Raw genomic sequence first — 27,733 nt, 5'->3', positions numbered from 1 at the left:
TATAGCTAGTTGTACATTTCTGACGAAATTCTAATTTATCCATTTATTTAGGACACTATTGTTTGGTCGGCATTTCGAACATATTATTTGAGGTGGTCCATTATCCATTTTCAGTAGGCAATTGTCTTCAACATCCATCACATAACACCTACAATCATTTGTAAAAAAAATAATGAATGCAATATGTATACTTTATTAAAGACCAAGTTTATTTTCCAAATGCTTAAATAGCAGGGATATAACACCCTCCGCTATAGAAAACATCAAAAATGTGTCAAATGATCAGCAGTACAAATCTGTAAAGCCGTTCTCATTTAGTCATTTATACAAAGAAACCAACATGGGGAGAGATAACTAAAACGGACAAATACAATCAAAAACGTTTCCCCTGCAAGCAATGGACTCACGCCTCAGATGGAGCCACTGACAAGACTTGGCCAAATAAATCCAACTACAAATCAAAGTAATTCCACACAATACAAAAAAAGCAATATTTACAAATACCATACAACAGTATGTTGTATCCCCATTGGCAACACCTTTTCCCCAAATCCCTTTTCCCGAATCCAGTATCCCACCCTCCATAATATTTCCCACATTCCCTTCACCAAATCATATATAGCCCACCATGCTGGTGTTATTCAGTCAACAATTATGAGATTTAGAAATGGACTAACGCAGTCCCATTTAAAACTGGGGCCATTGTTAACCCATTGTACTGTCCTGGAAACAAGTTAAACTTATGACATAACCTGTCCAGTGGGTCGTCTAACGCATCTGGCCTTGTGCTGGTAACCAACAGGACCACACATGACTCGGCTTCAATCATTTTTGAGATAAGGGCATTAAAAAAATCTACATCAAGGTATTTGTGTGGTAATGGGATGAGATGTGCCTCCTACACCACGCAGGCACATACATCCTTCACAGATTGCAGTCGGGTTCTGTACCCTTCTCCCCTAAGTGCAAACTCGTTCACTGCCCCTCAAGGATTTAAAAGCATGCGACTGGTGTAAGACATTTTTAGGAACTCCATCTAGCCCCTTCTCTCACCAAGCAAATGTTTTTTAATCCTTGGGGAGTGGAGAAGTAACACATGGAGAAGGGTAGATAATCAAAGCCACAGTCAAACAAGATACAGACAGCACACACCAATGCAGTCGCTCTCACACAAACACATGAAGGGGCTGAACAGTTGACTGTTGACCACAGGAAGTATGGGACAGGCTTACATTAAGTGCAAAGCTTTTTTGGGATACTTCGAGTAAAAGAATAATCGGGATTGGTGTCAATTTTATTTTATTTAAAATAAATCTATCCCTGATTTCAAATGGAACTGACCACAGCCCTCGACATTATTAAAACAAATTCATTAAATCAGCTTTAGAACAAATAGAAGTGTAAAACAGTGGTTCAAGGAAGAAATCAAAACCAATATTAAATTGTACAACATAGTCTGTTTGGAATTAAATCTCATATCTGCAATCCGGGCAAAAATAGAGTGGCAAGCAAAAACTCTTAATCGATAAACGATATATTCCTTTGATACCACTAAGAAACATTCATTATTTATTCTGTTCAACAGGCCAGTGGATGAACAAATCTAAACTGAAAAATCAACATGAGAATCAACATGAGTCAAACCGAATTGTCTTGGACTTGCTCCACAAAGACCCTTGAAATTGTCCCCCAAAAAAGCTTGGACGCATTTCTATGTAGCATAAATAAATAGACTGTCAGTCACCTTTGAACTTGAATACCTGTCAAAGACAGGTAAAAGCCATTTTTCTAAATGCATCCAAATCTAACTAAAACTGTGGATGAATACATCTCCTCTAAATTTCCAGCAACAACAAGAGACATTCATAATGGCTTAATTTTTCCTGAAGATACCACCTCGTTAAGAACCTACTAATTAAAACATACACATTGAGAGCAGGAAGAAAGTTGACAGGCGCTGAAGAACAAAAGACTAAAGGAAGCATTCTCAAGAGTGCAATTATTTGGTCCCCTGCACCCCCCACCCCAAAATAATCCCACAGACAAATAGGTTCTTTGGCTCTAGGAGGCCTGTTCACAACTCACCCCTTCACAACCGTGACCTCTAGCATCTGACAGACACAGACAAAACAGGATGGGCCCAAAATCAACAGTCACCCAAAAAACAGCTAATAGAAACGTATTAGCCACAGAATATAGAAAGGAAGCCAAATGTCCCCACCTGAACCCAGCGTTGTGTGGACTGGGCAGGGGAGCAGGTCAAGGCAGGGTTGGGGAAATAACAGACGAAGGTCATGATGTGGTGGTGTTTGGGTCTTCACCCTCCTTGTACAGAACACCAATGAAGAAACACAGAAGAGAGAAAGCGAGTGAGAAATGGACATGGTGGGGCAGGGGCTCCCTCTGGTGGTGGGTTGTGAGGAGAGCAGGGCCGGCACAGTGGCAGCGCTCCCTGAACTCTTGGCTCAGCGCTGCTCAGTCTCTCTTGGGTCACAACGGACCAGTTTCAGTCTGAATCAGAGTCCGACGTCTCCACTGAGCTCGAATCACTGCTGCTACTCCCCTCCGACTTGTTCTCTTTATCCTCCGCCTCCTCATCGTCATCATCATCGTTGTCTTCCTCATTCTGCAAGAGGAGGTGTCGCACAACAAGAACATTAGCCTCATGTCATGTCAGTCAAGGGCACCATTATAATTTCCAACAGCAATGATGAATTTCACACAAGTCAAAAAACTAACATCGTCGTCATCATCATCATCTTCCTCCTCACTGTCCTCTGCACTGGACGAATCGTTATCTGATGAGGCAGCCTCCTTCTCTTCCTCCTCGTCATCATCATCCTCTGTGTCCTGGGGGAAGATTGATTGTCAGAGATGAATGATATTTGACTTAGAGCAGAGTAGTAAAAGTAGAGTGGTAATGATAAACTGAACAGAGCTGGGACTTACCGACTTCTTGGTTACCTTTGCCTTAACTTTGGCTGCAGTGCCTCCTGGTTTCACTGGGGTTTTTCTTTTCTGAGGAAGACAATAGGATTAACACTCAGTTTGTTTACATGTTCATTTGCCAGCAACTACAGGGAGAGTTTGTGAATACTCTCACTAAGGCATAATAGAATAGCACGGACAACTTACTTGTGAGTTGTACTCCTTGTACACATTTCTTTCTTGTGAGGACAAGCTCTGTGAAAGCAGGGACATTTTAATTTGTCAGGTCATTACAGGCACACAGTTGCTAGGATGTTCAATGCACATAGTGTTGGCAACAAATCAAAGATGGCGTACCGCCAGCCACCGCTCCAGCTCTATTTTGTACAGCTTCTGTTTCTCCTCAGCGATCTTTTTGTAGCGGTCTTTCTCCTTCTGGGGCTGCCTCTGCCAGCGGCCCCCGATCTCCCCCATGCGCTCCTTCATAGGGAGGTGGTTCAGCTCTCCGTTGGACAGCATCTCCTGAGAGAACTTCTGATAGCCATTCCTGAAAGGTACATTTACAAATCCTAGATCAATATAGTTATAGTTGAACACAGTGAAGTAAGTTTATCAAAAACACAGACAGAAGCACTCCATCAGAAATACACTCACGATGGGGGTTTCTTGGGTTCACCATCAAATTTCATCTTCTTCCCTGAAGCAATGATGGTTGCAGGAGAGCGCATCTCACTCAGTTCCCTCTGTCAGCAAAAAGAGGGCCAGTAAGTCTCAATGGACACTTAAATGTCTGGGGCCTCTGCCTTTCAGACACATTGGATTCCACTTACCTCGTATCGTTTCTGGTCCTCAGCTGCCTTCTTGATCCACATTATCTTCTCCTTCTTCTCCATGGTGTTCCAAGTGGCTTCCATGGCTTTCTGGGCTTTTGGCCGGTCGTTCTGTAAAGCACAGGAAGAATGAGGTAGATAGTCAGGACAAGGGGAGAAGGAGTTGACATACTTTAAAAGGCAGTCCTGATCCAAGGCCATAGTTGTGTCACCCACCTTGAACCTGGCCAGGTAGTCTCCTATGACGCTCTGCTGCCAGATGTCCTGTGCAGTCTTGGGAGTGTCTGGCAGCCGGCTGCGCTCCTCTTGTCCCTTCTTCACAGACTCTGCCTTCAAGACCGTTTCAAGACGCTTGTACTTCTCCTACAGGGGGAAGACAACGTCAGTTATTTAGCTAACAATCACAGGTAGAGGCTGAAACCAGTAATCCCCTTTCATCGACACAAGCCGATGCCATATAATTGATGCGGTCATGCATTGAACTGCATTTTATTCTATACAATAGCTATTTATATACTGCATCTTACTGCTCAGAACCCTCCCTCAGCTGCACTATGGTAGTGTGTATTAAACTGGGATGTGTGTACCTTCTTCTTATCTGAGAGCTCGTTCCACATGCGTGCCAGCAGCCTGGTGAGCTCACTGTCAGACAGGTCTGGTCGCTCTTGCTGCAGCTTGGGACGTTTCTCTTCAGAGAAGATGAACATGGCCGAGATGGGCCTTTTGGGCTTCTCTGGGCTAGGCTGCAATTTAAGCGATGGAAGCTTTTTTCAATTCAATACAACTTTATTGATCCCCTCTGAAATAATGCATACTACAGTCAATTTCTATTTTGTCTGATTGATAAAATTACAGTCATCTCCATTTCATACTTCCCTATGATTGTTATTGTGAAATATGTGGAGCTGATGAGGTGAGTGATACTGACACATTGTGGGACTTACCTTTGCTCTGCTCTTCTTTTTGCTGCCCCCGCTGCCCTTCTTAAAGCCAATCATCTTCTGCTCCCCCAGCACACGCTGCTGCTCCTCCTCTGATATACTCTGCAGACAGACAGACACTGAGTGAATAACATACATACTGCCTCTGCTCTCATTCACTAGATACAGTTGAAGTCGGAAGTTTACATACACCTTAGCCAAATACATTTAAACTCAGTTTTTCACAATTCCTGACATTTAATCCCAGTAAAAATTCCCTGTCGTAGGTCAGTTAGGATCAAAACTTTATTTTAAGAATGTGAAATGTCAGAATAATAGTAGAGAATGATTTATTTCAGCTTTTATTTCTTTCATCACATCATATACCTTCCCCCCCTACTCACAAGGCAGGCAATACGCTTGACCTCATCTTTACTAGATGCTGTTCTTCCACTAATCTCATTGCAACTCCCCTCCAAGTCTCCGACCACTACCTTGTATCCTTTTCCCTCTCGCTCTCATCCAACACTTCCCACACTGCCCCTACTCGGATGGTATCGCGCCGTCCCAACCTTCGCTCTCTCTCCCCCGCTACTCTCTCCTCTTCCATCCTATCATCTCTTCCCTCTGCTCAAACCTTCTCCAACCTATCTCCTGATTCTGCCTCCTCAACCCTCTCCTCCCTTTCTGCATCCTTTGACTCTCTATGTCCCCTATCCTCCAGGCCGGCTCGGTCCTCCCCTCCTGCTCCGTGGCTCGACGACTCATTGCGAGCTCACAGAACAGGGCTCCGGGCAGCCGAGCGGAAATGGAGGAAAACTCGCCTCCCTGCGGACCTGGCATCCTTTCACTCCCTCCTCTCTAGATTCTCCTCTTCTGTCTCTGCTGCTAAAGCCAATTTCTACCGATCTAAATTCCAAGCATCTGCCTCTAACCCTAGGAAGCTCTTTGCCACCTTCTCCTCCCTCCTGAATCCTCCTCCCCCTCCTCCCCCCTCCTCCCTCTCTGCTGATGACTTCGTCAACCATTTTGAAAAGAAGGTCGACGACATCCGATCCTCGTTTGCTAAGTCAAATGACACCGCTGGTTCTGCTCACACTGCCCTACCCTGTGCTTTGACCTCTTTCTCCCCTCTCTCTCCAGATGAAATCTCGCGTCTTGTGACGGCCGGCCGCCCAACAACCTGCCTGCTTGACCCTATCCCCTCCTCTCTTCTCCAGACCATTTCCGGAGACCTTCTCCCTTACCTCATCTCGCTCATCAACTCATCCTTGACCGCTGGCTACGTCCCTTCCGTCTTCAAGAGAGCGAGAGTTGCACCCCTTCTGAAAAAACCTACACTCGATCCCTCCGATGTCAACAACTACAGACCAGTATCCCTTCTTTCTTTTCTCTCCAAAACTCTTGAACGTGCCGTCCTTGGCCAGCTCTCCTGCTATCTCTCTCAGAATGACCTTCTTGATCCAAATCAGTCAGGTTTCAAGACTAGTCATTCAACTGAGACTGCTCTTCTCTGTGTCACGGAGGCGCTCCGCACTGCTAAAGCTAACTCTCTCTCCTCTGCTCTCATCCTTCTAGACCTATCGGCTGCCTTTGATACTGTGAACCATCAGATCCTCCTCTCCACCCTCTCCGAGCTGGGCATCTCCGGCGCGGCCCACGCTTGGATTGCGTCCTACCTGACAGGTCGCTCCTACCAGGTGGCGTGGCGAGAATCTGTCTCCGCACCACGTGCTCTCACCACTGGTGTCCCCCAGGGCTCTGTTCTAGGCCCTCTCCTATTCTCGCTATACACCAAGTCACTTGGCTCTGTCATATCCTCACATGGTCTCTCCTATCATTGCTATGCAGACGACACACAATTAATCTTCTCCTTTCCCCCCTCTGATAACCAGGTGGTGAATCGCATCTCTGCATGTCTGGCAGACATATCAGTGTGGATGACGGATCACCACCTCAAGCTGAACCTCGGCAAGACGGAGCTGCTCTTCCTCCCGGGGAAGGACTGCCCGTTCCATGATCTCGCCATCACGGTTGACAACTCCATTGTGTCCTCCTCCCAGAGTTCTAAGAACCTTGGCGTGATCCTGGACAACACCCTGTCGTTCTCAACTAACATCAAGGCGGTGACCCGTTCTTGTAGGTTCATGCTCTACAACATTCGCAGAGTACGACCCTGCCTCACGCAGGAAGTGGCGCAGGTCCTAATCCAGGCACTTGTCATCTCCCGTCTGGATTACTGCAACTCGCTGTTGGCTGGGCTCCCTGCCTGTGCCATTAAACCCCTACAACTCATCCAGAACGCCGCAGCCCGTCTGGTGTTCAACTTTCCCAAGTTCTCTCACGTCACCCCGCTCCTCCGCTCTCTCCACTGGCTTCCAGTTGAAGCTCGCATCCGCTACAAGACCATGGTGCTTGCCTACGGAGCTGTGAGGGGAACGGCACCTCCGTACCTTCAGGCTCTGATCAGGCCCTACACCCAAACAAGGGCACTGCGTTCATCCACCTCTGGCCTGCTCGCCTCCCTACCTCTGAGGAAGTACAGTTCCCGCTCAGCCCAGTCAAAACTGTTCGCTGCTCTGGCACCCCAATGGTGGAACAAACTCCCTCACGACGCCAGGTCAGCGGAGTCAATCACCACCTTCCGGAGACACCTGAAACCCCACCTCTTTAAGGAATACCTAGGATAGGATAAAGTAATCATTCTAACCCCCCCCCCTTAAAAGAGTTAGATGCACTATTGTAAAGTGGTTGTTCCACTGGATATCATAAGGTGAATGCACCAATTTGTAAGTCGCTCTGGATAAGAGCGTCTGCTAAATGACTTAAATGTAAATATTTGGTAGCATCGCCTTTAAATTGTTTAACTTGGGTCAAATGTTTTGGATAGCCTTCCATAAGATTCCCACAATAAGTTGGGTGAATTTTGGCCCATTCCTCCTGACGGAGGTGTTGTAACTGAGTCAGGTTTGTAGGCCTCCTTGCTCTCACATGCCTTTTCAGTTCTACCTACACATTTTCTAATCGGATTGAGGTCAGGGCTTTGTGATGGCCAGTCCAATACCTTGACTTTGTTGTCCTTAAACCATTTTGCCACAACTTTGGAAGTATGCTTTGTGTCATTGTTGATTTGGAAGACCCATTTGCGACCAAGCTTTAACTTCCTGACTGATGTCTTGACATGTTGCTTCAATATATTCACATAATTTTCCATCCTCATGATTCCATCTATTTTGTGAAGTACCCCCACAACATCATGCTGCCACCCCCGTGCTTCACGGTTGGGATGGTGTTCTTCGGCTTGCAAGCCTCCCACTTTTTCCTCCAAACATAATGATGGTCATTATGGCCAAACAGTTCTATTTTTGTCATCAGACCAGAGGACATTTCTCCAAAAGTACGATCTTTGTCCCCATGTGCAGTTGCAAACCGTAGTCTGGCTTTTTTATGACGTTTTGGAGCAGTGGCTTCTTCCTTGCTGAGCGGCCTTTCAGGTCATGTCGATATAGGACTCGTTTTACTGTGGATATATATACATTTGTACCGGTTTCTTCCAGCATCTTCACAAGGTCCTTTGCTGTTGTTCTAGAATTGATTTGCACTTTTCCAACCAAAGTACGTTCATCTCTAGGAGACAGAACGCGTCTCCTTCCTGAGCGGTTTGACAGCTGCGTGGTCCCATGGTGTTTATACTTGCGTACTACTGTTTGTACAGATGAATGTGGTACCTTCAGGCGTTTGGAAATTTCTCCCAAGGATGAACCAGACTTGTGGAGGTCTACACATTTTTTTCTGAGGTCTTGGCTGATTTCTTTTGATATTCCCATGATGTCAAGCAAAGAGGCACTGAGTTTGAAGGTAGGCCTTGAAATACATCCACAGGTACACCTCCAATTGACCCAATGATGTCAAATAGCCTATCAGAAGCTTCTAAAGCCATCATTTTCTGGAATTTTCCAAGCTGTTTAAAGGCACAGTCAACCTAGTGTATGTAAACTTCTGACCCACTGGAATTGTGATACAGTGAATTATAAGTGAAATAATCTGTCTGTAAACAATTGTTGGAAAAAATGACTTGTGTCATGCACAAAGTAGATGTCCTAACTGACTTGCCAAAACTATAGTTTGTTAACAAGAAATTTGTGGAGTGGTTGAAAAACAAGTTCATGACTCCAAAATAAATTTAGAAATCTATGTTATTCAATTATTGCACCCACACTGCTAGCGCGCTTCTGCATTGCCAAGGGCTAAAATAGAAGTCCTTTCTATTTCTGACGCAGATCACGCTACAAGTCCTGCATCTCTCATCTCCTCGTTGGTTTATAGAAGCAGGTGCCCACGTGCCTTCTCATTGGTTATACCCACGTGGGTGATTGAAAGATGAACTGTGTTGCCGGTCGTCGTGGTAATTGTATGAAAGTTTAGATGCCAATCACCATATAAGTTCAAAGATGAAAAAGCCTGGAAGGAGGAGAGATGACTAGAAACGATTCGGTTGACCGTTTTATGGTGTGGATTAATTGTCGGAGTAGAGGACCTTGTGCATTTCTGGTAAAATAACAACTCAATGTTTATATCCCAGGACAAATTAGCTAGCAACAGCAAGCTAGCTAAATTGCCATACATGTTTAATGCTTTTAAAAATTAATTAATGTAATTGGTTCAGAGTTTGTTTTGATATTTTAACCTGCGTGTCGTGATCACGTTTGGTGTTGGGAGACAAAATAAATTTATGCACGATGCCACACGCGCGCAGCCGGTTTGGGTTCCGTGTCAGTGCATGTAAACTTCCAACTTCAACTGTATATAGACACACACATACATGTTGAAAAACAAACTTACACAAAGAAACCGGTTCATCTCGACTTCGTATTCTTTCTTTCTCTGAAAAACAGAATTGTGAAAACTTGAGCACTTAAGACTTCTGACAATATGTCCAAAAAGTCAACAATGGAGTGAACAGTCCACCTGCTAGTGAAGTACAGACCTGCTCGCAGCGTTTCTGGTAGCCGTCCTTCTCGTTCTGTTTCAGCAGCTTCCACTGCTGGCTGCACATGACCATGCGCTCTGTACTGGGCACGTCCTTCATACTGGACATCAACTCAGCACAGAACATGGAGTAACCATTCCTAAAACACACACAGAATACACAACACGGTCACAATCCTCATCACCATGTCCAGTTAACAGTGTGATCACACAGTGGTAAGATTAAAAGTGTGCTGGTGGGGATTAGTACTCACGGGGGTGGTTTGTCTGGCCTGCCATCAGATTTGTCCTTCAGATGTCTCTCAGCCTTGGTGAGGGTGGACTTAACAATGTCCTCGTTGCTCATGTTGAGCTCTGGGTGAGTCTCAATGAAGCCCTTCATCACCTCCTGTGGAAAACAAACAGGGGTCACGGGTTAAAAATCTATTAACCCTCTTGGAAATACAAGTCAGGCAGTAATTTGGCCATCTTCAGAGTCTTGTGCCTCATATTTGAGGATGCTCTCACCTCATATGCTTTGTGCATCTCCAGGGACTTGGCAATCCACTTGAGTCTCTTTTTGTCTGACAGCTGTGTCCACTGCTTCCCAAGACTGTCTTTAATGTCTTTGGTGGTCGCCTAGTAACAGATATTATAGATTCAAGAACATATATGTTGCTTCAGATGGACATAGTTCAACTTTAGCATGTTAGCATTGAGTGTGAACATTGTGTTTTTGTAGGTGCTAACAAACGGTCCTGAAAAGCGTAACTCACGTCTGCGTGTGTTTTGAGGAAGGCCTTCTTCTCGTGACTGTACCATAGCTGCTGAGGTGTCCTGGGTTTCTCTGGCACATTAGAACCTTTCTTTGCCATGCTCTCCACCAGGTCGGGATGGTCCTCCCTATAGTCACACAGAAACCCAATGACTACTGTGAGAGAGAGAGACAGCTGCATGTGAGCTCTCACATTTTTCAACATGTTTTTTACAAAAGGAAAGACTTGGAGTTAGATAAACTTAGATTTTTCAGCAGGGACATATGCAGGATGCTACCCTCCACAGCATGGTCTTCGAACCTAAAACCTAATTTTGACCAAAATTAACCAGAGAGATTACTGCTACCAAGGTTTCCTTTTTCCAAGCTATACGGAGGGTTCTCTAGCAAACAAACAGCAGAGACCTGAGGATACCGTCCAACCGGGAACTGAGTGAGTAGTATTTGGTCTGATTCTATTTTGAAAACCAAGAAGAAGAAAAAAAGATTTAAAAAGTACATTACAATGATATTTTACTTCATGGGGACTGAATGCTGAGTTAAGGCTGCCTGGCTTGCAAGGACAGACCAAATACAACTTCAATTAGCCCTGAGGTGTGAAGTAAAGGGTGTCGAGGACTTTGGGCCCAACAAGTGGCAGGAATCTTTGAAGCGCCCTTTGAAGCCCCCTCCTGCTGTTCAAAGACCATTCACTGGCATTTTCTACAAGAAATCTGCTTCCAGAAATAAAAGCTTCTCCCAAGTGGGCATTGCCTGCTGCAATGCTGCTTGGATTCCACCTGACGATCTGTTCACCGTCTGCCCTGGCCCGTCTCCCCGTCTGGTACAGGTACCCCCACCACACTCCCCTCTCCTGAGCTTTCGCTCGCCTCCAGCACACACGCACTGTTGGGGCGAGTTACTCCGAATTTACAATGGCTTATTTTTTTCTTGTGCATTTTTCTATTTGCCTCATGACTCCTGCATGCTTTGTTCACTACAAACTTTCTTTACCAAACCGTGGGACAGACTGTTTGTTCCCACACTCGGGACTCTGACTCTATTGGTTACACCGACGTTTGACCTTCCATCCTATTCTAACCACCTCTCCCCGGCTTTGCATTCATGTTACCTGATGAAATTGCTGTACAATAGGGTCTTGTTGCCATCTGATGCACATTCAGGTGTCATAAATCAACACTGCAGAGCTCTCCCTGTAATATGCTGTGCCTTGATTGTATTACTGTTGATGACATCTGGAAATGAGCATGTACACCCTAGCCCATCTACTGTCGCTAGCCCCAATTCTGACTTGTGCTCTGCTATCTGCTTCACTGATTTCTGCTCTCGTAAAAGCCAGGGTTTTCTGCACGTTAACACTAGAAGCTTAATTACCTAAAATTTATCAATTGAAAGTGTGGGTTCACAGCTCCAGATGTGTTTGTCATTACTAAGACGTGGTTAAGGAAGAGTGTTTTGAATACTGATGTTAACCTTTCTGGTTATAACCTTTGCAATCTTTACCAAGGATCACCTTCAGTGCTTGGTTGTCTCCACCAAGTCTGTCTCCGAACAATTTGATTTGCTGGTTTTAAGCATTAAAACTTTCAAAAAGCTTTTTGTTGACTGTTGCTGGGTGCTATCGTTCTCCATCAGCACCGGCCTGTACCCGAACTGCCCTAAGACATGCTTAAACCACCTGACCATGTCCTAAAGCAACAAGACTCCTTAAATCTTTCTCAGATTATTACCAATCCCACAAGGTATGACTCCAAACACCCAGAAAAGGCTACTCTCCTCAATGTTATCCTCACAAATTATCCTGATAGGTATCAGTCTTGTGTTTTCTGTAATGACCTTAATGAACACTGTTTTACAGCCTGTGTTCTTAATGGCTGGTCAGCGAAACGACCTGCCCTGATGTGTCATAGACGCTTGCTAAAAAACTTTCAAATGAGCAAGTCTTCCTTCATGAACTGGCCTCTAAAAATGGTATATAAAATCAGCTTGATCCCCTGTCGAAGACGCTTGGACCTTCTTTTTTTATATTTTCAGTGGTATTGTTAACAAACACGCACACAAAGAAAATGAGAATTAAAAATAGGTTCAGCCCCTGGTTCAACCATGATCTTGCAGTTACTCCACCTCAAGAATTGCATTAGGCAAAAGGCTCGGCACACGCATACTCAGGCTGACGGGCTCTCGTTCAGGCAAATGAGAAATAAATGCACTCAGACTATCCGGAAGGCCAAAGTGAGTTACTTTAAGGAGCAGTTCTCTCTCTATGGGTCTAACCCCAAGAAGCTCTGGAAAACAGTTAAAGACATGGAGAATAAACCCTTCTCCTCACAGCTGCCCATGTCCCTTAATGTTGATGATGTGGTTGTTACTGACAAGAAGCACATGGCTGAGCTCTTTAAATCACCACTTCATTAAGTCAGGATTCCTATGACTCAGCCATGCCTGATTGCCCATTCAACATTTCCTCATCTCCTACCCCTTCTAATGCTTCTCCCTCTTTTCCCTCTGCCCTACTACAAAGTTTCTCCCTGCAGGCAGTCACGGAGTCCGAGGTGCTAAAGGAGCTCCTTAAACTTGACCCCAAAAAAACATCTGGGTCAGATGGTTTCGACCCTTTCTTCTTTAACTTCTTATGGCTGCAGGGGCAGTATTGAGTAGCTTGGATGAAAGGTGCCCAAAGTAAACGGCCTGCTCCTCAGTCCCAGTTACTAATATATGCATATTATTATTAGTATTGGATAGAAAACACTCTGAAGTTTCTAAAACTGTTTGAATTATGTATGTGAGTATAACAGAACTCATATGGCAGGCAAAAACCTGAAAAAAAATCCAAACAGGAAGTGGAAATTTTGAGGCTGGTCGAGTTTCAACCAAGATCCCATTGAAATCACAGCGAGATATGAATGAGTATTCACTTCCTACGGCTTCCACTAGATATTTTAACAACATTCTAAAGATTGATTCAGTACATCGTTTGACATGTTTCTACTGACTGTTATGGAACTTTTGGACATTGTCACGTTTTAGTGAATGTGCTTTGTGACTTTGGAATTGTTTACCAAACACGCTAACCAAAGTAGCTAATTGGACATAAATAACGGACATTATCGAGAAAAAAAAAAATCTAGCATTTATTGTGGACCTGGGATTCCTGGGAGTGCATTCTGATGAAGATCATCAAAGGGAATATTTATCATGTAATTTCTGGTATCTGTTGACTCCAACATGGCGGCTAATTTGACTATTGTTCTGAGCTCCGTCTCAGATTATTGCATGGTTTGCTTTTTCCGTAAAGTTTTTTTGAAATCTGACTCAGCGGTTGCATTAAGGAGAGGTATATCTATAATTCCATGTGTATAACTTGTATTATCATCTACATTTATGATGAGTATTTCTGTTGAAACGATGTGGCTATGCACTATCACTGGATGTTTTTGGGACTAGTGAATGTAACGCGCCAATGTAAACTCTGATTTCTTTATATAAATATGAACTTTATCAAACAAAACATACATGTATTGTGTAACATGAAGTCCTATGAGTGTCATCTGATGAAGATCATCAAAAGTTAGTGATTCATTTTATCTCTATTTGTGCTTTTTGTGACTGCTATCTTTCGCTGGAAAAATGGCTGTGCTTATTGAGGTTTGGTGTGACCTAACATAATCGTTTGTAGTGCTTTCGCTGAAAAGCATATTTGAAATCGGACACTTTGGTGGGATTAACAATAAGATTACCTTTAAAATGGTATAAGACACATGTATGTCTGAGGAATTTTAATTATGAGATTTCTGTTTTGAATTTTGCGCCCTGCACTTTCACTGGCTGTTGTCATATCATCCCGTTACCGGGATTGCAGCCATAAGGCTGCTACCCCTATCATTGCCAAGCCTATCGCTCAACTTTTAACCAGTCTCTCCTTTCTGGGGAGGTTCCCATTGCCTTGGAAGGCAGCCACGGTTCATCTTTTATTTAAAGGGGGAGATCAATCTGATCCGAACTGTTATAGGCCTATTTCTATTTTGCCCTGTTTATCAAAAGTGTTAGAAAAACTATAATAATCAAATGACTGGCTTTCTTGATGTCTATAGTATTCTCTCAGGTATGCAATCTGGTTTCAGCTCAGGTTATGGATGTGTCACTGCAACCTTAAAGGTCCTCAATGATGTCACCATTGCCCTTGATACTAAGCAATGTTGTGCTGCTATTTTTATTGACTTGGCCAAAGCTTTGATACGGTAGACCATTCCATTCTTGTGGGCTGGCTAAGGAGTATTGGTGTCTCGGAGGGGTCTTTGGCCTGGTTTGCTAACTTCCTCTCTCAAAGAGTGCAGTGTATAAAAGTCAGAAAATCTGCTGTCTCAGCCACTGCCTGTCACCAAGGGAGTACTCCAAGGCTCGATCCTAGGCCCCACGCTCTTCTCAATTTACACCAACAACATAGCTCAGGCAGTAGGAAGCTCTCTCATCCATTTATATGCAGATGATAGTCTTATACTCAGCTCCCCGGATTTTGTGTTAAATGCTCTACAACAAAGCTTTTAGTGTCCAACAAGCTCTCTACTAGAGGTCGACCGATTATGTTTTTTCAACGCCGATACCGATTATTGGAGGACCCAAAAAAAGCCGATACCGATTAAATCGGCCGATTTTTATATATATATTTGTGATAATGACAATTACAACAATACTGAATGAACACTTATTTTAACTTGATATAATACATCAATAAAATTCATTTAGTCTCAAATAAATAATTAATGTTCAATTTGGTTTAAATAATGCTAAAACAAAGTTTTGGAGAAGAAAGTAAAAGTGCAATATGTGCCATGTAAAAAAGCTAACGTTTAAGTTCCTTGCTCAGAACATATGAAAGCTGCTGGTTCCTTTTAACATGTCTTCAATATTCCCAGGTAAGAGGTTTTAGGTTGTAGTTATTATAGGACTATTTCTCTCTATACCATTTGTATTTCATATACCTTTGACTATTGGATGTTCTAATAGGTACTTTAGTATTGCCAGCCTAATCTCAGGAGTTGATAGGCTTGAAGTCAAAAACAGCGCAATGCTTGAAGCACAGCGAAGAACTGCTGGCAAATGCAGGAAAGTGCTGTTTGAATGAATGCTCACGAGCATGCTGCTGCCTACCACCACTCAGTCAGGCTGATCTATCAAATCATAGACTTAATTATAATAACACACAGACATTTGGTAATTAATATGGTAAAATCCGGAAACTATCATTTAGAAAACAAAATGTTTATTTTTTTCAGTGAAATACAGAACTGTTCGGTATTTTATCTAACGGGTGGCATCCCTAAGTCTAAATATTGCTGTTACATTGCACAACCTTCAATGTTATGTCATAATTATGTACACTTCTGGCTAATAAATTTCGGTCTTTGTTAGGAAGAAATGGTCTTCACACAGTTCACAACGAGCCAGGCGGCCCAAACTGCTGCATATACCCTGACTCTGCTTGCACAGAACGCAAGAGAAGTGACACAATTTCCCTAGTTAAAAGAAATTCATGATAGCAGGCAATAAACTAAATATGCAGGTTTAAAAATATATACTTGCGTATTGATTTTAAGAAAGGCATTGATGTTTATGGTTAGGTACACATTGGTGCAACAACAGTTCTTTTTTCGCGAATGCTCTTGTTAAATCACCCAATTGGGGAAGTAGGCTGTGATTCAATGATAAATTAACAGGCACCGCATCGATTATATGCAACGCAGGACAAGCTAGATGAACTAGTAATATCATCAACCATGTGTAGTTAACTAGTGATTATGTTAAGATTGATTGTTTTTTATAATATCAGTTTAATGCTAGCTAGCACCTTACCTTAGCTCCTTGCTGCACTCACATAACAGGTAGTCAGTCTGCCACGCAGTCTCCTCGTGGAGTGCAATGTAATCGGTCATAATCAGTGTCCAAAAATGCAGATTACCGATTGTTATGAAAACTTGAAATCGGCCCTAATTAAAATCGGCCAACCTCTACCCTCTACCCTTAACCTTGTTCTGAACACCTCCAAAACAAAGGTCATGTGGTTTGGTAAGAAGAATGCCCCTCTTCCCACAGGTATTATTACTACCTCTGAGGGTTTAGAGCTTGAGGTAGTCACCTCATACGAGTCCTTGGGAGTATGGCTAGACGGTACACTGTCCTTCTCTCAGCACATATCAAATCTGCAGGCTAAAGTTAAATCTAGACTTAGTTTCCTCTATCATAACTGCTCCTTTTTCACCCCCAGCTACCAAACTAACCCTGATTCAGATGACCATGCTAGTTTACAGAGACATAATTTATAGATCGGCAGGTAAGGGTGCTCTCGAGCGGCTAGATGTTTTTTATCATTCGGCCATCAGATTTGCCACCAATGCTTCTTATTTAACTAGGCAAGTCAGTTTTTTATTTTTATTTTTTATTTTACCGTTATTTTACCAGGTAAGTTGACTGAGAACACGTTCTCATTTGCAGCAACGACCTGGGGAATAGTTACAGGGGAGAGGAGGGGGATGAATGAGCCAATTGTAAACTGGGGATTATTAGGTGACCGTGATGGTTTGAGGGCCAGATTGGGAATTTAGCCAGGACACCGGGGTTAACACCCCTACTCTTACGATAAGTGCCATGGGATCTTTAATGACCTCAGAGAGTCAGGACACCCGTTTAACGTCCCATCCGAAAGACGGCACCCTATACAGGACAGTGTCCCCAATCACTGCCCTGGGGCATTGGGATATTTTTTAGACCAGAGGAAAGAGTGCCTCCTACTGGCCCTCCAACACCACTTCCAGCAGCATCTGGTCTCCCATCCAGGGACTGACCAGGACCAACCCTGCTTAGCTTCAGAAGCAAGCCAGCAGTGGTATGCAGGGTGGTATGCTGCTGGCTGTTAAGTTAAGAACAAATTCTTATTTACAATGATGGCCTAGGAACAGTGGGTTAACTGCCTTGTTCAGGGGCAGAACGACAGATTTTTACCTTGTCAGCTCGGGGATTCGATCTAGCAACCTTTCGGTTACTGGCCCAACGCTCTAACCACTAGGCTACCTTCCTCCAACACCACTTTCCATCAATTTGTATAGCAGACCCTCATGCCAAAATGAGTCAAAGGCTTTTTTGAAATCAACAAAGCATGAGAAGACTTTGGCTTTGTTTTGGTTTGTTTCTTAATTAGGGTGTGCAGGGTGAATACGTGGTCTGTCGTACGATAATATAGTAAGAAGCCAATTTGACATTTGCTCAGTACATTGTTTTCACTGAGGAAATGTACTAGTCTGCTGTTAATGATAACGCAGAGGATTTTCCCAAGGTTTCCCACAAGTGAAGTCATCAACATCCGGTTTGGAGCGAGCGGTCGCATTTGCATTCGCTCTGCAGGTAGTATAACTTTTCATTTCATTTTCATTACATTTCATTACATTTCATTATAGTACAACGGTTTAATTTGTCTAACCTTAGCAATTTCTTCTTAGCTAGCTACTTAGCCGTCTGTGTATAAAAGATAATTGCGTAATTATCGTATTCCGTCGTCTATCGTAGTCCACACTTATCTGCCCAGCAGCTAGCAAACGTCCACCGAATAGTAGTATAAACTTTTCATTACATTTCATTATAGTACAACGGTCTGATTTTCATTTTCACTACAGTACAACGGTTTGATTTGTTTGATCTTAGCTAGCTACATAGCCGTCTTTGCATCAAACATAATTGTGTAGTTATTGAGGTTCGCCAGCCAGCTATTTTCGCCCTAACGAAACGCAACGTAGCCAACACTGCTAGCTAGCCAGCTTGCCACCGAATAGCAGCATTGTAGAAACGAGTGCATTACAACGGAACGACTTGATCAGTGTAGTGTTGGCTGACTACACAGTTGTCTTTGCTATCTTTGATTTGTATTTGTTCGATCTTAGCTAGCTACTTAGCTGGCTCCATAGCCGTCTTTGTATCGGTGATACTTGTGTAGTTATCAAGGTTCGCTGAGGTTCGCTAGCCAGGTATTCTCGCCCTAACGTAACGTAACGTAACGTAGTCAACCCTGCTAACTAGCCAGCTAGCCACCGATTAGCAGCACGGTAGAAACGATTACATTACAACGGAACGACTTGACTTGTGTAGTGTTAGCTAGCTACATAGTTTTCTTTGCTATCTTTTTTTCTAAGATAATTGTGTAGCTTTGAGTAATTATCGGTTAGCTAGCCAGCTATTTTTCGCCTGCCGCGCTGCCGTCCTCCTACCTAGCCAACACTGCTAGCTAGCCAACTTCTACCGAATAGCAGCACTGTAGAAACTTACATTACAACGGGACGACTTGATTAGCGTAGTGTTAGCTAGTTGTCTTTGCTGTCCTTGTATCCATGATAATTGTGTAGTTTAGAGAAATTTAGTGAAATTGTCGAGGTTACCTAGCCAGCTTCACTTTCAACAACGTAGCCACTGCTAGCCAGGCTACTTCACCAGCCAGCAGTACTATATCATTTTAGTCAATAAGATCTTGTATTTTATTTTTATTTTTTTGCAACGTAAGCTTAACTTTCTGAACATTCGAGACGTGTAGCCCACTTGTCATTCTAATCTCCATTGCATTAGCGTAGCCTCTTCTGTAGCCTGTCAACCATGTGTCTGTCTATCCCTGTTCTCTCCTCTCTGCACAGACCATACAAACGCTTCACACCGCGTGGCCGCGCCCACCCTAACCTGGTGGTCCCAGCCCGCACGACCCACGTGGAGTTCCAGGTCTCCGGTGGCCTCTGGAACTGCCGATCTGCGGCCAACAAGGCAGAGCTCATCTCAGCCTATGCGTCCCTCCAGTCCCTCGACTTCCTGGCACTGACGGAAACATGGCTCACCACAGATAACACTGCTACTCCTACTGCTCTCTCTTCGTCTGCCCATGTGTTCTCGCACACCCCGAGACCTTCTGGTCAGCGGGGTGGTGGCACCGGGATCCTCATCTCTCCCAAGTGGTCATTCTCTCTTTCTCCCCTTACCCATCTGTCTATCGCCTCCTTTGAATTCCATGCTGTCACAGTTACCAGCCCTTTCAAGCTTAACATCCTTATCATTTATCGCCCTCCAGGTTCCCTTGGAGAGTTCATCAATGAGCTTGATGCCTTGATAAGCTCCTTTCCTGAGGACGGCTCACCTCTCACAGTTCTGGGTGACTTTAACCTCCCCATGTCTACCTTTGACTCATTCCTCTCTGCCTCCTTCTTCCCACTCCTCTCCTCTTTTGACCTCACCCTCTCACCTTCCCCCCCTACTCACAAGGCTGGCAATACGCTTGACCTCATCTTTACTAGATGCTGTTCTTCCACTAACCTCATTGCAACTCCCCTCCAAGTCTCCGACCACTACCTTGTATCCTTTTCCCTCTCGCTCTCATCCAACACTTCCCACACTGCCCCTACTCGGATGGTATCGCGCCGTCCCAACCTCCGCTCTCTCTCCCCCGCTACTCTCTCCTCTTCCATCCTATCATCTCTTCCCTCTGCCCAAACCTTCTCCAACCTATCTCCTGATTCTGCCTCCTCAACCCTCCTCTCCTCCCTTTCTGCATCCTTTGACTCTCTATGTCCCCTATCCTCCAGGCCGGCTCGGTCCTCCCCTCCCGCTCCGTGGCTCGACGACTCATTGCGAGCTCACAGAACAGGGCTCCGGGCAGCCGAGCGGAAATGGAGGAAAACTCGCCTCCCTGCGGACCTGGCATCCTTTCACTCCCTCCTCTCTACATTTTCCTCTTCTGTCTCTGCTGCTAAAGCCACTTTCTACCACTCTAAATTCCAAGCATCTGCCTCTAACCCTAGGAAGCTCTTTGCCACCTTCTCCTCCCTCCTGAATCCTCCTCCCCCCCCCCCCCCCCTCCTCCTCCCTCTCTGCAGACGACTTCGTCAACCATTTTGAAAAGAAGGTCGACGACATCCGATCCTCGTTTGCTAAGTCAAACGACACCGCTGGTTCTGCTCACACCGCCCAACCCTGTGCTTTGACTTCTTTCTCCCCTCTCTCTCCAGATGAAATCTCGCGTCTTGTGACGGCCGGCCGCCCAACAACCTGCCCGCTTGACCCTATCCCCTCCTCTCTCCTCCAGACCATTTCCGGAGACCTTCTACCTTACCTCACCTCGCTCATCAACTCATCCTTGACCGCTGGCTACGTCCCTTCCGTCTTCAAGAGAGCGAGAGTTGCACCCCTTCTGAAAAAACCTACACTCGATCCCTCCGATGTCAACAACTACAGACCAGTATCCCTTCTTTCTTTTCTCTCCAAAACTCTTGAACGTGCCGTCCTTGGCCAGCTCTCCTGCTATCTCTCTCAGAATGACCTTCTTGATCCAAATCAGTCAGGTTTCAAGACTAGTCACTCAACTGAGACTGCTCTTCTCTGTATCACGGAGGCGCTCCGCACTGCTAAAGCTAACTCTCTCTCCTCTGCTCTCATCCTTCTAGACCTATCGGCTGCCTTCGATACTGTGAACCATCAGATCCTCCTCTCCACCCTCTCCGAGTTGGGCATCTCCGGCGCGGCCCACGCTTGGATTGCGTCCTACCTGACAGGTCGCTCCTACCAGGTGGCGTGGCGAGAATCTGTCTCCTCACCACGCGCTCTCACCACTGGTGTCCCCCAGGGCTCTGTTCTAGGCCCTCTCCTATTCTCGCTATACACCAAGTCACTTGGCTCTGTCATAACCTCACATGGTCTCTCCTATCATTGCTATGCAGACGACACACAATTAATCTTCTCCTTTCCCCCTTCTGATGACCAGGTGGCGAATCGCATCTCTGCATGTCTGGCAGACATATCAGTGTGGATGACGGATCACCACCTCAAGCTGAACCTCGGCAAGACGGAGCTGCTCTTCCTCCCGGGGAAGGACTGTCCGTTCCATGATCTCGCCATCACGGTTGACAACTCCATTGTGTCCTCCTCCCAGAGCGCTAAGAACCTTGGCGTGATCCTGGACAACACCCTGTCGTTCTCCACCAACATCAAGGCGGTGGCCCGTTCCTGTAGGTTCATGCTCTACAACATCCGCAGAGTACGACCCTGCCTCACACAGGAAGCGGCGCAGGTCCTAATCCAGGCACTTGTCATCTCCCGTCTGGATTACTGCAACTCGCTGTTGGCTGGGCTCCCTGCCTGTGCCATTAAACCCCTACAACTCATCCAGAACGCCGCAGCCCGGCTGGTGTTCAACCTTCCCAAGTTCTCTCACGTCACCCCGCTCCTCCGCTCTCTCCACTGGCTTCCAGTTGAAGCTCGCATCCGCTACAAGACCATGGTGCTTGCCTACGGAGCTGTGAGGGGAACGGCACCTCAGTACCTTCAGGCTCTGATCAGGCCCTACACCCAAACAAGGGCACTGCGTTCATCCACCTCTGGCCTGCTCGCCTCCCTACCACTGAGGAAGTACAGTTCCCGCTCAGCCCAGTCAAAACTGTTCGCTGCTCTGGCACCCCAATGGTGGAACAAACTCCCTCACGACGCCAGGACAGCGGAGTCAATCACCACCTTCCGGAGACACCTGAAACCCCACCTCTTCAAGGAATACCTAGGATAAAGCAATCCTTCTGCCCCCCCCCCCCCCCCCTTAAAAGATCTAGATGCACTATTGTAAAGTGGCTGTTCCACTGGATGTCATAAGGTGAATGCACCAATTTGTAAGTCGCTCTGGATAAGAGCGTCTGCTAAATGACTTAAATGTAAATGTAAATGTTTCTGTTGACGCATATCCCACGGTAGTTATTGGGGTCAAATTTGTCTCTACTTCTGTGGATTGGGGTGATCAGTAGAACACATCACTGCACTCTAAACTCCTCTGTAAACTGGTCATCTCTGTATACCCATCGCACGACCCACTGGTTGATGCTTATTTATAAAACCCTCTTAAGCCTCACTCCCTCCTATCTGAGATATCTACTGCAGACCTCATCCTCCACATACAACACCCGTTGTGCCAGTCACATTCTGTTAAAGATCCCCAAAGCACACACATCCTTGGGTTGCTCCTCTTCTCAGTTCGCTGCAACTAGCGACTGGAACGAGCTGCAACAAACACTTAAAATGGACAGGTTATTCTCAATCTCTTCATTCAAAGACTCATGGACACTCTTACTGACAGTTTTGGCTGCTTTGTGTGATGTATTATTGTCTCTACCTTCATGCCCTTCGTGCGGTTGTCTGTGCCCAATAATGTTTGTACCATGTTGTGTTGCTAACATGCTGTGTTGTCATGTGTTGCTGCCTTGCTATGTTGTGGTCTTAGGTCTCTCTTTATGTAGTGTTGTTTTGTTTTTTGTCGTGATGTGTGTTTTGTCCTATATTTATATTTTAATCCCAGCAGGAGGCATTTTGCCTTTTGGTAGGCCGTGATTGTAAATAAGAATTTGTTCTTGACTGACTTGCCTAGTTAAATAAAGGTTAAATAAAAATAAACATATTCATCAAGCAAATTAAAACACATTCAACACAATGGAGAAATCCCTCCCCCCTTCAAATATATATTTACTCCAGTTGCAGATAACCTAAATTTGAACCTTACCTGAACTTTGACATGCTGTGCCCAAACGTTTCTTTGTCTTTCTGGAAGTCTTCTAGATATTTTTTCTGTTGTCAAAAAAACAAGTCAGTCGACCATGAGCAACGTCTGCAAATTACTCAGTTCAAATAAATTGTATCTACCAGGGAGAACATATTTACCCCCCCATCCCAAACGTCACTATATCCCTCCCTTTAATTGCATCTCTTCCTTTCCTTCCCACTCTCTCCCTGCTTCTGACCTTCTTTTTGTCAGGCAGCCCTCTGTACTTCATGGAGAGGATCTTGGTGAGGTCTAGGTTGCTCATCTCAGGGTGCAGCTTGGCATACTTGGCCCTCTTCTCAATGAAGAAGCGGAAATATGGCGTCAGGGGCTTTTTAGGGAAATCTGGATGCTTCTGTTCAGCGAAAAATAAAACAAAAGAACATTCGAAAGAACAATACCAAATATGAGTAAAATTACACACAAAGAGACAGTCAAATCAGTCATCAGATGACTGCATTTGCTAAGAAAATAATGTGTCACCTGTGAAAGTAGCAACTGATAGTGTCTATCATAAAAAGAGGATATGCAGCTCACCTTCAGCTTCTTGCCCTTATACGGGTTCTTGATGAAGTCTTGGGCATCGAAAATCAGCTCTGTTAATGTGCGAAATTTACGGATCTGAACCAAAGACACAGAACAACAACATAAAACGCATTGCAGAGGCAAAATGCAGTATGTACCTATTGAACTGACAAGAGTTGGAAATCCACTTTTATTCTCAAATACACAATACCCCAGTCCACAGTATAGCATGAAAGTGACATGGCGTACCACTTTGGAGACCTCGTTCCACTTCTGTTTGCACATCTCTCCTGTGAATGAGTTGAAGGCCACCTTCTCCCAGTCCAAATGGGACTCCGATGTCTTGTACTTGGCCAGGTCCTTCTGGGGAAGATTGACTTTCATGGCCTCTAGCAGATTCAGAAGGTCGTCCTGCGTCCACACTATAGCCACACAAGGACACACACATCAGCTTGCCTGTCCTGCAACCATTATCCTGGCTGAAGTGAAAAAAATCATGAATCTCTCCATTTTGCACAATATTCTGAAGGGGATGGAAGGAAGAAGTTCCATGTTGTGACTGTATCTCACCTTGATTGACTACTATGATCTCACGTTGATTGACTATGATCTCACCTTGGTCTTTAGTGGACGCGTCCATTTCTCCATTCATCTGTACTTTCTTTAACCTACACATAAACAAAACAGATCCTAATAAAACACTATCCCTTTATTTGAATGGCTGTGAATAATATACAAGGTGCAGTGAGTCGTTGTTAATCTTACCAACAATTTACTCTCACTACTGTGCCGGCAAAAATATAATCAGGATACATAATAGCCAAGTTACCTATGCATACACCTAATGCATGCAAATGTGAGAAAGTAACAGAAAACTACTTTGGCCAATGCTCTGCCTTGTGATATTAGGAAATATGTGGAAAAAATAATGCTTGGTGATTAAACACATTTGAAATGGCATAGGTTAGAGGTTAAAAATGTATATAATTCTACTAGTATATCGACTTGCATATTAAAATATGTGTCTAAAATGTGATAGTGAAAACAAGATTTATTGGACAGAGATTATTAGACTGCTTTTAATCATTCAAAACAAGATATTAGGTAAGAAATTTCAGCCTTTTAAAATACTAGAAATTAAAATCGACCTCGACATGATGGTTATTAATGTTTATTACACCGCCCCTAAACGTTTACGCTACACGGTGAGACAGGCTATAGCTTGTGACGGTTTCACATCTCAAATAACACCGCAAAAGGCAACGACTGGTAATGTTCTCTATGTCGATTTGGAAAATAGGCTAGCTTATTCTACATTAAAGTAGCAACTCATTTTGCTTTCTGTCGACCATGTCTTCTGTCGGTCGGTAATGGAGGATTTTCTCGGAGTGGTGGTGGGGAGGTTCCACAGAAGGAGGAAGCGAACATTTAGAGGCAGCTGTAGGCAACCAGCTGACTATGGACGGGAGATCTGCTTTCGGTCTCCAACGAAGGGGAATGGTGGCCAGGGAACAATACTACCAAATGAACCACTCGACAAAGCCACACTACCAACATTGAGCTGGAATTAAAACCTGCCTCCGCCTTGAATCTTTATCGGCCGACTCTTGTGAGGGGCCAAAGAGGGATACATATTACGCTTTATAATAAATTCAATTGTTGGGCATAGTCCTAAGAGACCCGTTTCTATGCTTTAATCGTTTTAGTATCGAAGTGGGCAACCATAATCAAACCGAAAAAGACTCGAAAAAGCAGGACATTCTTGCGCGAGGCGTAACCGATTTCGGATATGTGATGTCGACTCTGCAGTCAGCACCCCGCCTGTTGTTTACCCGTTCTTGGTGATATAGTACGCACGAGCTTGTGTTGGACTGCCAGTGTGTTTAAGGGGGGATACAATTATCGCTGGTCTAATGATGCGTTTAAAACAGTGGTTGGACATAGTTAGCTAGTGTCACAATAAATCAATGCCGTTTATGGGAAATTTAAAAGTACTATCCTGGTATGATAAGACGGTTTGTGGGGTCCACAAACTCCAACCGAGCCAACGACCGCGCTAGCTAGCTGCAACCGCACTACGCTGGTTCAATGCAATGGTTAGCTAGCTGCTAATTCGCTAGCTATAGTATGTTAGCAACCATCAGATTTACATTAATTTACAGCAATATGGTGGCCACCTGCGAAAATAATCAAATTACAATAATCTATACATTTTAAGGTATAAAAAAGGTATAGTAGCTAGCTACTGTAAATGTAAAATATGAAAACCACCACCAGACCAGTCAACTTTTATGCTAGCTAGCTAAAGCTTGGCTAACTTCAGGGGATTCACCATGGATAATGATTTACGTTTTTATTTTGTATATACATTTACATCAACATTGCAGGTAACGTTAACTAGATAAATGTATTTGTAATTGGTCGTTCAAAATATTACGTATTGGCCTAACGTTATTAGTTTTGCATTAACCCATAGGAAAAAATCCAGTTCCAAACGACCCAAACACTGACCTCGTCTCCATGAAAGAGAATAATGTTTAGAAGACAGACAAATTCACTGTTGTGTTTATTGAAAAACAACGATTTTAATATACAAACTCACCGTGAAACGGTTCTATCCACCCCGACTTTTCTTTCAGCTGTTGTTGAACACGGGTAAACCAGGTTTTGTAGCCGTGTGGCGAGGATGGGTCATGAAGACTGAGGCACACGAATGAAGAAAAAGGGAAATAAATGGTAACAATCTTCGCTAATCTTCAGAATTGAAATGATGATACATAACTACAATCTATCATCATTCACAAGGTTTCAATCCGCGGTTACATTGTATCAAATTGACACCACACAGAATGAAATATTTGTACATCCGAGATTGCAAATGGTTCACTGGCGCGAGGATGGTTCCAGAGCCGCCATGCTACAGGCAAAGCGCGAGTCAGTTAGGATACCGACCGTGACAAGCTCATATGGCGCACTACATGCTTAGCGAGAAATGGGGTTTAAAGTAAGCCTGGGTGTGCAACTAACCTGCCTCGCACCATAATCATAGGCAACTATAACAATACCAAAGACTGGTTTTCGCAGGTTGGCAATGATGGTTGTCAAGCGAGATAGAGGGCGAGCCCACACGGTGAGATATTAAACTGAGATCCATGATGGCTAACCAGAGAAGCGGCTGGTTCTGTCAACAACCGCATGGAGGTCTCGGCGCGGAAATAGTCAATTCTTAGCAGAAAATAAGATACATTGGTGAATTAAATTCCAAATTGACGGTGGTCCATAATCAGTGCAAATGTTATCAATTTATACCATATTATTTAGACCCTATAGTTCGCATTTCTTACCCGTGGTAAAGGAGAGGAAATTCGGGTATGGCGACCTCGGAATGGTCTACCCTACAGCAGTCAGTGTTTTGCTAACACAAGGCATTCAAGATGAGGTGTAATTTTAAAATTACTAAAGGGATAAAATAAACCATAGAGCGTAAATTGTTTGTGGAAATATTTTTGTTTATATATCTTTTGAGCAGTCGAATTGACGGAGGTGGCTGTGAGCCTTACCTGTCTCAGCGTGAGTCGAGCTCGTTGTGGAACAGGGGTTGGGTTGAATGTTAGCCAGCACTGCGCCGCCGGTCCAGGGCACAGGCGCTCCAGTCCCCGCAGAGATGGGAACTTCCCCCCGCCTCCATCTCACTTGCTTTCTCCTTCCACTCAACGCGTAGCTCTCTCGATCCGACCATTTCTCTTAGCAAAGACATCCGCATTTTCGATCTCTCCCCCGCTGCCGAACGCATCACCCACAGCCATACTATTTTTCCACATTTAGCTCTCCGACCCGCCGTTGCCAACCGAGGACAATGAGCGAGTGCAAATCTTTTAGACTACCGATACTTTAGTAAAAGTTATTTGTCCCAGACAGCTGCCTATATCTAAGTGGAACTTTAGTTAGCTGTTGTTACATCAAAGTAATTTCACGAATTATAGCATAACTATAACGTTTAATAACAATCTGCAGTGTTAAGGCCTACTGAACATTTTGAGAGAAAAAAGTGTCATAAACATATATTCATGCCAGCGCTAACTCTGTTGACAGATTGCGAAAACGATACTGGAATTTTATTCCATGGATAGGCCTATACTTTTAGTGGTGCTCCCATTTGCAAAGTCGAGTAGTTTATTTGACGGTTTCATTT

The 27,733-nt window shown here is 44.4% G+C and overlaps 1 protein-coding gene across 4 annotated transcripts; it reads right to left on the bottom strand.

Annotated features, from left to right (window-relative positions):
* Positions 1 to 188: 188 nt before the first annotated feature.
* On the bottom strand, positions 189 to 27,721 carry LOC129833508 (nucleolar transcription factor 1-like). 4 transcript variants are annotated; one of them, XM_055898154.1, is made up of 22 exons: positions 27,102 to 27,721; positions 26,144 to 26,241; positions 24,112 to 24,209; positions 23,791 to 23,963; positions 23,554 to 23,637; positions 23,216 to 23,371; positions 22,978 to 23,042; positions 10,423 to 10,549; positions 10,175 to 10,285; positions 9,922 to 10,055; positions 9,666 to 9,807; positions 9,521 to 9,562; positions 4,703 to 4,801; positions 4,346 to 4,501; positions 3,975 to 4,121; positions 3,759 to 3,869; positions 3,583 to 3,671; positions 3,286 to 3,475; positions 3,136 to 3,183; positions 2,950 to 3,018; positions 2,740 to 2,850; positions 189 to 2,626 (listed from the first exon to the last, which is right to left on the bottom strand). In XM_055898154.1, the coding sequence occupies exons 3-22, from the start codon at positions 24,191 to 24,193 to the stop codon at positions 2,507 to 2,509; spliced, it is 2,256 nt and encodes a 751-aa protein (XP_055754129.1). In that variant the 5' UTR covers positions 24,194 to 24,209; positions 26,144 to 26,241; positions 27,102 to 27,721; the 3' UTR covers positions 189 to 2,506. The 4 variants fall into 4 exon arrangements, with proteins under 4 accessions (XP_055754129.1, XP_055754132.1, XP_055754130.1 ...); XM_055898157.1 differs by having other exon boundaries at positions 24,157 to 24,209; XM_055898155.1 differs by lacking the exon at positions 27,102 to 27,721 and adding an exon at positions 26,886 to 26,988.
* Between the last annotated feature and the right edge of the window lie 12 nt (positions 27,722 to 27,733).

The sequence above is a fragment of the Salvelinus fontinalis genome, chromosome 34, assembly GCF_029448725.1.
Source record: "Salvelinus fontinalis isolate EN_2023a chromosome 34, ASM2944872v1, whole genome shotgun sequence".
Lineage (NCBI taxonomy): Eukaryota > Metazoa > Chordata > Actinopteri > Salmoniformes > Salmonidae > Salvelinus > Salvelinus fontinalis.
The sequence above is the reverse complement of the archived record's forward strand: the minus strand, read 5'-3'. Positions and strand labels throughout refer to the sequence as shown.